At 42.9% G+C, this 15,462-nt stretch overlaps 1 protein-coding gene across 1 annotated transcript; it reads left to right on the plus strand.

Moving 5' to 3' along the window:
• The first annotated feature begins 6,376 nt into the window (after positions 1-6,376).
• On the plus strand, positions 6,377-13,958 carry Ufm1 (ubiquitin fold modifier 1). Its single transcript, XM_057757394.1, has 6 exons — positions 6,377-6,486; positions 6,565-6,621; positions 8,698-8,755; positions 9,441-9,480; positions 10,491-10,523; positions 11,809-13,958. Coding segments are annotated over exons 1-6 (258 nt in total). The 5' UTR covers positions 6,377-6,484; the 3' UTR covers positions 11,877-13,958.
• The last annotated feature ends 1,504 nt before the right edge of the window (positions 13,959-15,462 follow it).

Genomic DNA, 15,462 nt, shown 5'->3' on the forward strand with positions numbered 1-15,462 from the left:
CACCACCGCCCGGCGTGGCTATGCCTTTAAACAAGGAAAAGCAGGTTTCAAAGTGTGGAAGCCACTGAAGCAAGAGCTTTCATGAGTGCAGCTGGTGGGATCTGAACACTTTCCCGCAGTGAGAAAGCTTCACTGGTGTGCCGGACGCACCGTGAGTTCACATCACAAACCCTGAGAATCTGCTGTATGCCAGACACTTGTTCTAGGGTCTCAGAAGCCAGAATTGGGCAAAATTTTACCAAGAATCTCTTTGGATGAGTTTACAAACTCAATTATTTGTATTGTCTATCATAAATATTGGAATGCACCCTTATGAGGTCAAATTACAAAAGCAACTAACTGGTTTTTCCTGACTCTCTCATAAACCATTTACATAAGCTTGGGTCAGCCCATAATCTCTTTTCATTACTTTTGGGATATTTAAAGGTGACAGAAGTCCCATCCTGAATGCTTTCTAAGTTTTGTTGTACAACCGTTTTGAGGCAGTGAATTTCAAAACTATATTTGGAAGCTTATAAAATCGCTTTCCACATGGATTTTTCAAACATCCTTAGTGTTGGTGATTCCCACTCCCACCCCCTTCTCTTTCTACCATCCCATGACTTTTTGAAGAAGCTGAGGAAGTTCTTGAAAAGTATCAGGAAAAATAAAATAGCAGTATTTAGGTTATACTCGCACACCCAGACAGCAGTTTTTACCTTTTTATGCCCTCTGCTATAGTATTCCTGGTTCGACGGAATCCTGCCCAGACATTTCGTTCCTGTAATTTTCTCCCATGTGTTTTGGGAATGTATTAAGATAATTAATTGGTTTTCTCTTTTAATTTAAAGGGTATTCTAATGTCCTATTATAGTGTGTACGTGTGTAGGATGCTTCATGTGTGTACATGTGTGTGCATGTGTGTATGTGCGTGTGCATGTGTGTTTATGTGTGCATGCATGTGTGTATGTGTGCATGTGTGTGTGCGCGCGCACACATACATCAGAGTGTAGAGATAAGAATACTTGCAGCTGTTTTTCTCCTTCCACCATGAGCTCTGGAGACTGTCCAGCATGTGCCTTTACCTTCTGAGCCACCACTGAGATGCAATGTACTCAGAAGCACCTATGTCTGAAGCACACAGCTTAATAAACTTCCAGCAAGTGAACACACCAGTATAATCAGAATCTGGGTCTGGAAACCTTGTGTTTCAAGTACCATTAATCTCTTGTTCCATATCTCAAGCACTATTCACTCACAAATGCATACTTCACTGTAATTAGTAACCTTTATTTCTGATATTGAGCCTTAAATCAATTGACTCATTTAATTTGTAATCTTTTGAGTCTAGCTTCTTTTTCTCCAAAGAATAACCATGTCCTGCATCCCTATTGTTGAGTGTAGCAATAGTCTGAATAATTCTCTCCTTGTATAGATTTACATTGCATGACTATATTACCGTATGAACTGCAGCTGATAGGCAGGTTGGGTCAGTGAACAAGAAGCTTCTGACTAATGCTTCACTCCCAGTCCCTCTTCCCCACCCCCCACCATTGCCTGAAGCCTTTCCCGCTCTTTGACCAGCCTTTCTGGGCTCCGAGAAAGTCTTATTTTCAGCGAGGAAGCAGATACAGAAAAGTGTGTGTTGCCTCTTACCCTCACAGAAAGGCTGGGATGGTAGATCCAAAGGAAACTAGTTCCCTTCTACCAAAAGGAGTCGCTTTCCTTCTCTCTGGCTGCTTGACAAATGACTACCTATGGCATCCATTGACATCCCAGGGGCCATATTGGCCTCCAGACTGCTTTAGTATCATAAGCACCTCTTACAAAAAGAAAAAAAATAACTTAAAAGAGAGAGCTATTCAGGATAGAGGCTAGGCTCTGGTTAAGTGTTATACTTCATGGTTACCAAACTTTACTTGGGGAAAACAGGTGTTGATTTTCTCTGTCTTGCTGTTTTATGCATCCTAATGCTCATTTATAAATGTCAATGTCTACCCCTTTGTACTCCACTCAGGGCCAATCAAAATTCATTAATTAATAAAATCCTAGGGGTTCCTAGTGCCAATGTAAACAAAGACCTTTAAAAAAATGGGATACTCTGTTAGTATTCTGAAAGAGGAACTTTCCTCTGGAACTGAGAGACTCCCCAAAACAGAAGGGGAATGGACCTACTCTTCTTCAGGTGTGGAGGACTTTTATGGCCTGGGGAGAAACGTTCTGTTTTCACACAAACAAATCTGGTCTAATTAGACAGACTGATTGAAATAGTTGTCTGTCACTTAATTAAGATATTCTGATTGTTACTGGGTTTTTGTGGGGGAGGGGGCTAGTTGTTGTGTTTGCTTGTTTGCTTGTTTGTTTGTTTTTCAAGACAGAATTTCTCTGGGTATCTTTTACTGATGTGGGACTCCCCTCTGTATGCTATGAATATATGAATATGTTTTATTACCATAGGTGAATAAATAACAGGGCAGAATATAGCCAGGCTGGAAGAGATAGCGAGAGAGAAAGAGAACCCATGCAGCTGCCAAAGGAGACAGGTGCCAGATCCTTACTAGTAAGCCCCAGCCTCCTGCCAATACACAGATTAATAGAAATGGGTTAAAAGATGTAAGAGTTAGTTAATAAGAAACCTGAGTAAGCAGACCAAACAGTGTTGTAATCAATATAGTTTCTGTGTGATTATTCGGGTCTGAGCAGTCAGAAAACGAGTGAGCAGACTCTGCCTACAACTGGCAGTCATGGAACTCACTTTGTAGACAATGCTGGCCTCAAAATCAGAGAAATTTCCCTGCCTCTACCGCCCTCAGCCTCAGACTATTAGGCTTAAAGGTGTCTGCCACCCTGTTGTGCTTGGTTTGGCTTTTTTACCAGGAAAGCTGGGACCAGGGTTTCACTATAGCTTGTCAAGTCAATGAGGAAGAAGGCTTGGGCTGTCTTCTAGAATTATCATCTCACACTTCCTTTGCTCACGACAATCTTCTATATAGCAATGTGGATTTAATTCTACCCTGACCCAGTGTTTGTTACTGTTGTTGTTGCTGTGTGTGTTCTGGAGACTGAAGCCAGGGCTTCAAGCTTTCTGTGTGTCTCAGACAACCCTGCCACCATCCTTGACTCTTTTCTAATAAGGATGATTTTCTATGCTTTTACAAATACAGCTTTGCTATGTTTTGTTGGCCTTTAATGAGATGTAGCGTGGTCACACTATTTAGTTCTGCAGTCATTTATGGCTCCCTGTGACATTAATTGGGTCTCTTCCAGAACACATTAGGTCATTTAGACTGTCTGTTGTCTTAAAGCACTGCATTTTTCAAGTATCTCTTAACATTTGCTTCAGAGTCTGCTTCTGTTTATACTCATTAAAGATACTTTAGCATTTTAAATTTTCAGCAAATTAGAGGGTCCTTCTTTTGTTATAAAATTTGCCAAATGAAAGTGGCTTGATAAAAATTTTAAAAAGCAAAAATTTGAATGTAGATGAATCTATGATTCCCTTTCTGGTATCAAGGGGGAAACTCATATCATTCTAGAGATGACCATTTTGAAGTAGCAGTGTGGAGGAATTAAAGTGGGAAAGAGTTCTGTTTAGCTTTTCAGTATCTTTTGAAAACTGAATGAAAATGAAGACATGGCCACTTCTAAGTGTGGTTGAGGAGAAGGGTTTTACTGTAGATATGAGGGAGAACTTAGCCAGAGGCATCTGCAAGGGTCCAGACTGAACGGGTGCATCAGATTGGAGGAGGGGGCAAGCAAACCGAGAGAGGAGTCAAGGACCAAGAAACCAAGAGACTTTAACAAAAACACAGTGCTTTTCGTTGTTATTTTCGTGCAATACACCATTTGTGAAGCGGCATTAGTATCTGAATATTAAACTCACATACCATTTGTGGTTGAATATATTATTTTCACTGTATTAGGTTCGTATAATAGGAACTCTGAATAAGGTATGTTCTCTTCAGCATTTTGGCACAGGGCTTCATACATAAGCATGTATGAAGATAACAGAATGTTTGTTTTTGTTTTTGCAACTTTTAAGAAATACATACAATATGTACTCTTAGAAACAGACTGCAATTCGTATTCTAACCTTGCATTGTCTAAACAGATGTTACTAGGTGGACAGGTGCATGCCACTGGTCATTATGTCTTCATAGACAGCACTTTAGTCATGGCCATTAACTCTATAGCTTTAGCTGTTAGAAGATGCAACTCTTGATCCCCAAATCTATACATCAATATGTCTCTTGGACGCACTGTAAGGCACACAGCAGAACACTGGAGTGCTACCTACAGTCAGCTTCAGAATTCTCACCTTTGAGAGAGAGCATTATAGCAGACCATCTAGCTACACAACTGCAGGGAAGATGAAATGCAGTTTTAATATTCCCATGGAAGCGCTTTTCCTATTAATATTTTTCCCAAAGAACCTATTTCTCCCCTCTGGCTCAGTGCCTATTTCTGGTTTCATCTACTCCCTGTAGTATCTCTTTTAAAAAGCATGGTCGTTTGCTACAGTCCACAGCCCCAGAGAGGCGAGGTAACAAGGAGAGCTCACTGGGGATGAATGGATATCCCTGGGAAGGCAGGTGGGGATGGAATGTGAGGGATCAGGTTGGGGTGGGTGGAGGGGGAGAGTCCTGAAAGAGACGACTGGAAGGAGGGGTATTTGCAGATCTGGTAGAAACCTGATGCAAGACAAACTCCTATGGATCTATAAGGACCCCAGGTAAGACTCCTAACAATAGTGACCTGACCTGGCCACCTCCTATGATCGAAATGGTGACTCCCCAGTTGTCATCAGAGAGACTCCATCCAGTAACTGATGGAAACAGATGCAAAGAGAAACATGGCCTAGCTCGGGGGACCCTGTGGAAGAGAAAGAGGATAGATTGTAGGAACCAGAGGGGTCAAGGACTTCCTAAGAACCCACAGAAACAACTAATCTGGCTCATAGGAATTCACAGACTATAAACCAACAACCAGGGAGCTTGCATGGGACTGAGCTAAGCCCCCTGTGTATATGTGACAGTTGTTTAGCTTGATCTGGTTGTGGGACTCCTAACAATGAGAGCAAGGGGCTGTCTCTAATACTTCGGCCAGATCTCAGAACCTATTGTTCATACTGGATTACCTTCCCCATCCTAAATATAAGCCTAATCTTACTGCAACTTGCCATACTTTGTTGCTATCCATGGGAGCCCTGCCCTTTTCTGAACAGAAACAGAAGGAGTAGATTGGGGAGGGGGGCAGAAGGGAAGACGGGGTTGAGAATGGGAGGAGTGGAAGGAGGCAAAACTGAAGACGGATGTGAAATAAAAATTTAGAAAAGGGCCGGGCGGTGGTGGCGCACGCCTTTAATCCTAGCACTCGGGAGGCAGAGGCAGGCGGATCTCTGTGAGTTCGAGACCAGCCTGGTCTACAAGAGCTAGTTCCAGGACAGGCTCCAAAACCACAGAGAAACCCTGTCTCGAAAAAAACAAACAAACAAAAAATTTAGAAAAGGGACTAGTCGTTGTGAGATGGGGTGCCTATTTTGCCATGGTGTTTACATTGTGATATAGGTTAGAGACAGCGTTCCCCACTTCCTATAGAAATACAGCCGACTAAAATATCCTGAAGCATTGCCACCCACGCGTTTTATTACTTTGGGATCACAGCCTTTGCTTTAGAGTCTGATTCACAGAGGAACCTCAACCTTTGGTTTTGTGCCTGGTAAACACAGGGGCTCAGGGTTTTTGTTGGTAAGCTGAATTAATACCTGATTGGAAACCTTGCACCCGAGTTAAATTCTACTTGGCCACATCAAGAACTACTGGTATGTACTGATGAGTCTTTCCAACTCCAAAAGCTTCTAGTCCTGGGATAATGACTTCTGGACCCTAACAGATATCTCAGCATAATTCTATCATAATAACTTTCCTTCTGAAATTATTAATAAGTCAGTAGCAAAATGTAAAAAAAGGTAAAGCAATACGGAATGTAAATCGTATTAACAGGAATGTTAGAAAGATCAAAGAATACTGTTAAGTAAAGCGATTAAATCCAGCTTCTCTGGCACTGATCAGAGCATGCCGGTGGTTGCTTAGCAACTCCTCAACGCTTCCCCCATCCGCCCTGCCTCGAGTCCCGCCCCCAGTTCCGCCGCCACGTCCGGCTTCCTCATATCCCCTACTTCCGCCCTGACCAGCTAGTGGGGGACCTAGCGACGACTCTGTTGGACTTCCATATACTGCCTGACTGAAAAATTGTCAATCAACAATCCAAAGTAGAAATATATTTCTTATCTATCATTAATACTTCATACTGATGGCTTTGCACTTAGAAAAAATTTTTGACTTTTGTCTAGCTGTCTACTGTGGCCTGTGTGTGCCTGTAAGTTTCTCAGGCGCGCCGTGGATAGCCGCACGGGAGGGCGACGTGGGCCGCGAAGGTCCCCGCTGCCGGCCATCGAGGAAGCGCGGCGAGCGACTAGGCGCGGTGTGTGTGCGGCGGCTCCACCATGTAAGTGTCCGTCCCTCCGCTCCGGCCCTGGCCCCGCAGCCCGACCCGATCGTAACACCATCTCGTTCCCTCCCTCAGGTCGAAGGTGTCCTTTAAAATCACGCTGACGTCGGACCCGCGGCTACCGTACAAAGTGTGAGTGACAGGCCGGGATACAGCCGGGCGGGACAGGAGCGTGCAAGAAGGGCGCAGCATTTATGTTGAGAAGCCAACACCCCTCGGATTGCACCGGGTGGGCAGGTGTAACGCGAAAAACTTTGGATAAGGATGCAACACGTTACTCCATCAGTCCCTTTTTCGTGATTTGAAGGTCTTTAATCACTTAGACCAGCTGTTACCGGAAGTTAGGGAAGACTTTCTCAAGTCTGGACTCTTGACAGATCCGAACCTAACGCTGTTAACTTCAGGGTTTTTTGTTTTGTTGGTGCCTCGGTGGTGAACCCCAAGTCAGACACACCTGAATCTTAATAAAACGTCCTTAGCACGATTGGGGACTGTGGGTGTGGGGCCCTTTATGCTTGAGCAATTGAGTTGATGGCTGACACCGGCTACCTGGCTCAGTTCTCTTATGATTTTTAAGTATGGAGCCTTTTGAGTAACTGCAGCTAGAAGGCCTATGCGAACTGGCAAAAGTTACATTAGCATCTTTCCATAGTGTGTGAGCGGCACCCAGGTCCGGCTAGCTGATCCGATCGCAGCTGTCACCGCTTTCGGTGACTTCCCACCTGGGACGCATCCAGCTTCTCGGCCCGTTGTTCCTTTGCCCTTCCATCTCTAAAACGGTCTTCTTACCCTTCATCTCTCCAGTAATTGCCCCTTCTCTGAACTATCGCTTTTCAGATACCCACACTCTCTTCCGCGGGGTGATTTCCTGCAGCATCTCTGCCACCATACTTCTTTTCATCGTTTGTCAAGCTGCTTTTTAATCTTTCACTCTTCCCTCCCCGGTGGCATCCCCTCTTATTTCCTATGCGGATGAAAGTCTGTGGTCTGCCTTTTTATTTTTAAATCACTCCGGCAAATATCCTTGCATCTGGTGGGCACCTCTCTGGTCTGTTTTGCTTGGTGGAAGACCGACTGCAAATCCACCCATGTATGTTCTCGGTTCTTGCCGCTGTTCCTGGAGAAAATTACAAGAGCGTTGATGACTAGCGTTCTGCTATGGTCCCCAAAATGTGCTCATTTTTCTATTTTCAGAAAATATTTTTGTTTTCAAAATGTCCACAACTCCTTGCCCCCTCAGTCAAAAGATGTGAAAGGGGAGTTCTCTTGTTTTCATGCGGTACCCGTAAACATCTCCCCTACCTTTGCCGTAAGAACAAAGCCTGTTTCTATGGTCCACCTGTCCAGTCTGCTCAGGATTGAGGTAGGTTAAGTCAGGGCACCTTTCTCTGGTCAATGCCAGTATCAGAGTTCCTGGAGCATTGGATCGTTTCAATTAATACACTGCAGCTGAATAAATGTTGTGAATCGGTCAGCGTTGCATTTAATGCATGTGTGGAAGTGAGCGCACGTGCAGGCTGCTGATGTTCTACATGAGAACCTGTAACTGCTACTGAAAACTTGGTAACCCTCCCATCCCCAGTGTATCAGAAGATTTGAAACAAGTCACTATTAGGACTATTAGACTTTTATTTTTATTCTCTGCCCCACTACCCTTCCAAAAAAAAAGGAAAACAGAGATACACATTTTAGTCATTAAATAACATTTGGAGGGAAAATGCCGGCACAGAAACACCGTTTTCACTGCTTTTGAAAGTCAGTACAACACGGTGTGACTTACATATTCAGAGGCGGAGGAAGAGGATGGAGGCTTAGACCTAAGAATGCCTATGACAGTAGTTGATGTCTAGACATTGTATGCGATGGCAAATAGAGAAGCTTAGAGAAATGCTAACTTCTTATTTTCTCTGCATGGGAGGTGCCTGGCTTTTGGGCATAATCAATGCTTTTCATTTTTTTTTTTTTTTGTCTGTTTTGATTTGTTTTGTTTTTGCTTTTTAGAAGTTTAGATGAGAGGCAATAAAGTAGACTGAGGAGCAGGGAGAGACTGACCTTGCTGGTAGCCATCTCATCCTTGGCACACTGGCATTTGGAAGGCAGAGGCAAACAGAGCTCCCTGAGTTTGAGACCAGCCTGAGAAAACCAGTTTCCCTCCTTTGCAGTGAAATACACTTTGAGAGTCTTTAAACTCGTGTTTCTTTGTTGCAGTCTCAGTGTTCCAGAAAGTACGCCGTTCACGGCCGTGTTGAAGTTTGCCGCGGAAGAAGTAAGTGTGGATTCTAGCAGTGGCCTAGTGGATGCAGTCTGGCTCGTTTTTGCGTTTTGTCTTTTGTGTATTTGCACACACTGTGCCGCTCCCCACCCCATTTCCCTGCCGATCGTAGCTGGGCTCGTGCTGTAAGGTGCTCTATCCTCATTAGGAAACCATGGGTGAGCAAGCTGGCACAGCTGTCTAATTCAGTGGATGAATGTGTCAGAGACATGTGAGTTGTTTTTATTAAAGAACTAACCTTATATCAACCTGTTTTGGGTGTAGTTTTGGTAAAAAATCATTGTTTTGAAAAGTGTCTAGCTTTTTAAAACAATGCATTGGCCTTTTCTGTTTTTAAGAAGTGAGCATTTTCTACCTGCAATTATCAGAATTGTTTATAAAGCATCTCTGGGCACAGCACTCAGAAGTGTAGGTTGAGCTGGGCAGTAGGCACCAGAATGTGATTTGGAAGACTTCAGCTTTCTGTTTTAGCGGTGGTGTTGGTCCCTGGGCTGTGAGCATACCAAGCTCTGATGCTGCACTGTACACTCTAGTGACTGCTTTTTTTTGCTGTTGTTTCTTTCTCTAAAAGGCTGTTGGATTTTAGAATTATAGCATTGATAACAGGAGCTCCATTCTCATTCTGTCTTTCATGGTTCCATACAAATGGTGTTGACGTTTTTCTTTTTCTCCCTTTTAGTTTAAAGTTCCTGCAGCAACAAGTGCAATTATTACTAATGGTAAGAATTCACTTTAAACCGTAAGTGCTGGAGACGGAGTGACTTGAGTCCCCAAAGCCCCTGTTTATGTTACCGTACACATTACACTTAGGGTAAACTCTGCGTGGAGGCCACTGCATGTAATGAACACTGCTCAGTTTCTTCTGCCTTAGGTGAGGAAAGCTTCACGGTATCTAGTATCTTTAATTCTTCCTTTCTGGAAAGCACTTTAGAGTATAGGAAGTTAAGCAGAGATGTGACTTCCCTGTATCTTCCTGTGCTAATAGGAAAGTGGTTTATAGGCGTGCAGTGCTTTTCAGTATAGATATATTCAGTTAAAATCAGAGTTCCTTGGCGCCCTGGTGCAGATTCCAGTGGGACTAGCCTTAGACAGTAGCAAAGAGGTGGGTGAGCCGTGAGCGGCGCGTGTCCATCTTCTGTGTATAAATGGCTGCAGGTGGGAAATGGCCCGTTCCTCCCGGGGGCAGGCGCCAGGTGCAGCAGCTCACGTAACTTGGGTATAACTGGATTTCCTGCTGTGGTATACTGTGTGTTGTCACACTGAAGAAAGATGGCCAGCTTTATGATTGTTAGAGATTCTCCTGTGGAAATGTTACAGACATACAGCGTGTCACTAGAACATGGAAAAAATGACTTGTGTCCTCTCTTGGGGATTGTTTGCCGCCAGCAGTGGAAAGGACTGGTGGCGCACATAAGGTGTGTATTGCTTAAAGAAGAAGTGGCACTCTTGACTACATGTAGCAAAATAGGATGTAAACCATCTTCTGTAGAGTGTATGAGAATCGTGGCAGTTAGGATGTTTATCTCATCCAACCATGCTAATAACACATATCCATGGGAGGTGTCCACAGACGGGTAGCTCATCTGAGGAGACTGTTGTCTGTGTCCTGGGATGAGGTTGCCCACCTTTGCCAGTTCCCATAGCAACGCTTTTCTGGCAAATCCCTTGTTACTGTTTAAACTGTTTTAGCTTTAGAAATAACTTACATGATTTATAATTTCTTTTCTAGATGGAATAGGAATAAATCCTGCACAGACTGCTGGTGAGTGTCTGCCTGTGTGTCCATCGAAACTGAATTTTTTATTCATTTCAACTAGATAAGATTTTTCAGAAGACACAGCTGTGTAGAGCTGTGGCAGTCTGCTTGTAACTCAGTGACAACTGGTTTCATTTATGTATAATTTCTATGGTTTTCACTCCAAGTAAATGCAAGCCGGATTAATAGTGGTTTAGGAGTTAAGAGTATTTAATGTGCATAGCAAAGAGAGCTGAAGGTGAAACTGTTGCTGAGTTAATGACTGGCCCTCCTCTTAAAGTGATTGAGTCAGTCAGTGAATTGCTTAAAGTCTGAATAGTACATGGTTAGCATCCAGGAAGTGCCAGCGAGAGTGCTGGCCACTTCTTTACACAGCTATAGCCTCTGACATTTTAAAGACTGAGTTCTCACTAGCATTCAAACTGTGAACATAGCTTAGCATGAAACATTGGCATCATGGCCATCAGGTATAGTAAATGTGTCTTGAACATCAGTGTCTTAACCTGTGTGGGGAAAAAGTCTGTATTTATTTTAAAATATGTCCTCTGGCTGATATTCTAATCATAATGTTTGAAGCCATACTGTTTAATATAGACTCATTCTCAAATAATTCTTGGCTTTTAGACAGTTGTGTTTGGATGATTTTGATTTATGAAAATTACATTGTCTTTGTAGGACACTGGTGAAAGTCACAAATCTAGAAAATGAAGAGTGCTTTACAGTTGTAGATTCTTGTTGCCATATGCAATGATCTTGAGTATATATTTTAAATTGAAATGTTTATTTACTGAAAATTCTGAGGCACTATATTACGTAAGATTCGTATGATATGGAGGAAGATGTTTTTGTCTTTTTGATTCTAGAAGTTTGTTAGCGTATAGTAATTTGAATTCTTGCTTATTCTCGCGTGCTGTTCTTCATGTCAGTAGAATCATGTCCGCCACTGGGCTTTGTTATTATCTCACCAGGCGTTTGAACCCGAGTATCAGAGTATCTCAGTAGCCTTCTCTGACCTTGGATTTACTGTTTTGCATTGATGGCACCATTGGTGGACGTTGCTGCATTTGCTGGCATGACAGTGACTGGTGTCCCTTCACGTTTAAACACTTGTTGATCTGCGAGGCTGGAGGAGGACTGGGGGTGGGACTTTGAAGAATGAGTACCAGCTCTGAGGATGCTGGGGCTTCCTTCCTCCTAAGGGATCATTTGCCATGTGCCCGTTAGATATTGCCCTCTTTACAGCGTAACTTTGCATTTTTGTTTTGTTTTTGTTTTGCTTTTTTTTTTGTAGGAAATGTTTTTCTGAAACATGGCTCAGAGCTGCGGATCATTCCTAGAGACCGAGTTGGAAGTTGCTGATGTCCGCTTCTTGGAATCCACACCTTTCAGAATAAATACTGGTGTTTGTTGTTGCTGTGTGGTTAAAATCAGGCATTCACAATACAGTGAAAGCACCAAGAATCAATGAAACAAGGAAAGTTGACTCTTGCCCCTTCTTGTTCATTCTGTTCATGGGAAGAGAGAATGCCTTTGAGTGGAGGGTTCCAACCACGGGTCCCACAGTGGGTGACTGCTGCCTCGCCAAAAGAAGAGGGCACTTCTGTGACAGATGGACTGTGCTTTTCAAAAACTTTCAAAGCCAACAACAACCAGAGGATGGGTTTGATTATTCTTTTCAGGAACATTTGGAAAATCAAAATTCACAGTATCGAATGTATTTCCAATTTTAAAATATAAAGGGTAATTGACCATAGAGTCATTTGGCTCAACAGCATCTCACCTGCAGGCCCATATTTAGATTTTCAATCATATTGTTTGTGATTAAGTTAATAGGTATTTCCATGAACAGTTAAATTTTATACAAAAGCAAAATTAAATTATGGGATCTAACATTTATGTGTGTAAAGTTGCTATCTTACAGAGAATAGCTTCGACATAGTGATCTTATGAAATCATTTGTGTCCTGGTGGGAATTGACAGTACCACAGAAGTATCCTTAGTGAAATTATGCATTCCTCGATAATGTTGTATACAGTGTCCAGACAGAAGTCCTTAAACCCTTCTTTTTTAGGATTCTGTTTGAGCAGCATCCAGAAAATGTTGCAGATGCACACTTAGAACAAAGCTTAGAGAAGCAGTACCCTGTGCTGATGGGGTGTCCCTAAGTGTTGCTGGAGAAATCAGAAGCTACAGTAGGGTGGGAGAAGCGAGAGAGGGGAGGAGTACTGGGTACAGGACCAGAAGGGGACTGCACACATTTCAGAGCAGCCCACAGCAGTCTACAGGAAGAGTGCAGGGCAGAGCCCAGCCAAGGTACTCAGTCGGACAAAGCTCTGCTCTGCAAGCCCGACAGTGAGTGAGTTCAATTCCCAAAACCCACGTGGAAAGAGAACCAAGTCCACAGCTGTCCTCTTCCCTCACACAGACACCCTGAGGTGAGCCAGTCCCTCTCCCAACAGGAAGGCAGTTTTAAAAGCTCTCCTTTGCCTCTCTGGAAGAAACCCATGTCTTCGCACATCTTGCAGGATGAATTAGGTGCTGCCAATGACTGAGCTGGGCGGCTCTGCTCCAGCGGTGAGCTCTTTGGGGGTGAGGGGCTGTCTGTCACATGCTCCCTAGAGCTAGCAATACGAGTGCTCAATAAACATTTACTGAATTAATGAGTAATGTCTCATTAATTTTTATCTCGTGTCTCATATATTCCCCATTTCAAGGCCTTGGTCCACTGAGGGGAGGTTTGTAAGAAAATTAAGAGCATCTGAGGACCTATGTTATAGATGAAGGAATCATTGTTCCCAGGTTTACAGAGGACATGCTGGGGTATGTGCAGCAATATGCAGTTCATGTCTGCTGGGATTTTATTTTTATAAAAGGCTAGTGCCCAGAGACCCTATTCCTTATAATATCAAGCTTCTAACCAAAAATGTTTAAATACTTTATTGCCTAATTTTTTGTTATTAAATTTCTTCCGTTCTGCCTTTAGCACAAGAATCTGCATGCTATCTGTAATGTTTAGACAGTCCTGCAATATAAAATGATTTACCTAACACATCTGTTCTTTGATTTGAAAATACAAAACCTTTAAAATATTTTACTCAAAAACTGGATGATTTGATATTAAATTTGGTCTGTTCTATATGCAGAACATTTTGGCATTGTATTTAAATGTCCACAATTAATACTTTAGGAAAATACATTTTGTTATGTTGTAAACCATGACTACCCTTATTTTAATATCAGACTTAATAGCCAGCATACCTATTGAGCCAGTTTATTAATACTATTTTTAAAAAATGGAAAGATGATTGAAAAGTTTTAAGTTATAAAAAACAAATGAATATTTCTAAATGTCAATCTGTCATAAAGAAGAGGAGAACTTGAGGTTCTGGCTCTGGTAGTATCCATAGTGAACTAGGAAATGACAAGTGCAGATTCTGGAAGCATCCCTTGGGGTCTGAGTCGGAATCATAAGCGTGAGAAGCTTTGTAGGGAAGGCTGGTGGCTGCATAGCCTTCCCTAGGGTTAACTCCAGGCAGCCTTCCCACCCTAGACAGCAGAGTTGCAGGCTCAGGTTAAAGGACCCTGGAATCTTATGCAGTCCTTTGAAGCTGCTTGATTCTCTATAACCTGATGGAGTGCAAAGATGCTGACAGTTGGTCACTACTGGGAAACCTGTCTTTACAGTTCAGGTCAGTGTGCTTGTTGGTGCTTTACATCTTGGCTTTGGTTTTTATTTAAAAGAGAAGTAAATTGAAAGAACTCCAAGGGGTTGGCTCAGCCAATAGAGGTTCTTGCTTACAACAGCCTGAGTTCATCCCTGGGACCTTCATGGTGGAAGAAAAGAACTGACCTCCACATGCAGACTGACACATGGACATCGATATGCACACAAGTGGAAAGCATTTTAAGCTACCATGTGTCTTTGAAGAGACCCCAAACATTAGTAAATTGGAAGCATTAATTTACTATAAAGGAGCAATCCTAGGTTACTACTGTTTCCAAGGTTACTTATATAAAACTAGGTAAAATTATATGCATAGCTGATTTATCTTTAAAATCCACTGAACCAGGGCTAGACGGATTCCTCAGTGGCTAAGAGCATCTACTGCTCCTGAAGAGGATCAGGTTTTGTTCCCCAGTACCCACGTAGCGTCTCAACCATCTGTAACTCCAGTTCTATGGGATTCAGTGCCCCCTTCTGGCCTCTGTGGACACTGCACTTGTGTGCACATATCTGTACACACAAACCTAGAAAAAAAATGGTAAAAGTCTGTTGAACTTTATTGTGAAGAATAGTTTAATGTATAACTTGCTAAAATAGTGCTAAGTGATTCCATTTCCTTAGGAGTAGGAAGACTGTGCCTTGTCTCTGAACCAGGCTTTGCTTTTGGGATTCCATATAATTCTGGAGAAAATTTCAGTATCCATTTTCTGCAAAATACTGATTGGTATTGAATTAAAATTGAAAAAGCAAAACATAACTCCCTCAGCGTGCTGAAAATGTGTGGTAACAAGTGCCAATACTTTAAATAAGTGCTGTAGTAATGACGGAATAGAAACAGAGTCCAGCCACTGTGGCGCTTCTAGAATCCAAGCAGTAGGACCGTGAGATCAAGGGCAGCTTGGGCAAGACTGCCTCTGAACACGCAAACAGAAAATAGTGCCAATGACCGGCATGTAGTTCTGCTAGCCCAAGCTCTGCTCAGTCAGAATCTGCAGTCTGTACTAGAGGCCTTTCTGGCCAGCACAGGCCTTCCTGTACTATTCTTTGTCCGTAGGCGCCGTGTTTTCCTGGCTGACTTCTGTAGCTGTACCAAGCTACAGAGGCTGGTAGGTCCTGTGGTGTGCTTACTGCCCTTACCTCCCCATCTGTGAGGCCAGGAAACCTATGGCCCGGGAAGCTGTCAGCTTTACTTCTCTGCTTCCAACTCAAATTAGGAATTTA

This window comes from Chionomys nivalis, chromosome 24 (assembly GCF_950005125.1).
Source record: "Chionomys nivalis chromosome 24, mChiNiv1.1, whole genome shotgun sequence".
Classification (NCBI taxonomy): domain Eukaryota; kingdom Metazoa; phylum Chordata; class Mammalia; order Rodentia; family Cricetidae; genus Chionomys; species Chionomys nivalis.

Excerpts from the sequence above, each read along its gene's own strand:
- Ufm1 (XM_057757394.1), top strand. Across the intron at positions 6,622-8,697 it reads CCGCGGCTACCGTACAAAGT|TCTCAGTGTTCCAGAAAGTA; the intron begins GTGAGTGACAGG and ends TCTTTGTTGCAG. Across the intron at positions 10,524-11,808 it reads AAATCCTGCACAGACTGCTG|GAAATGTTTTTCTGAAACAT; the intron begins GTGAGTGTCTGC and ends TTTTTTTTGTAG.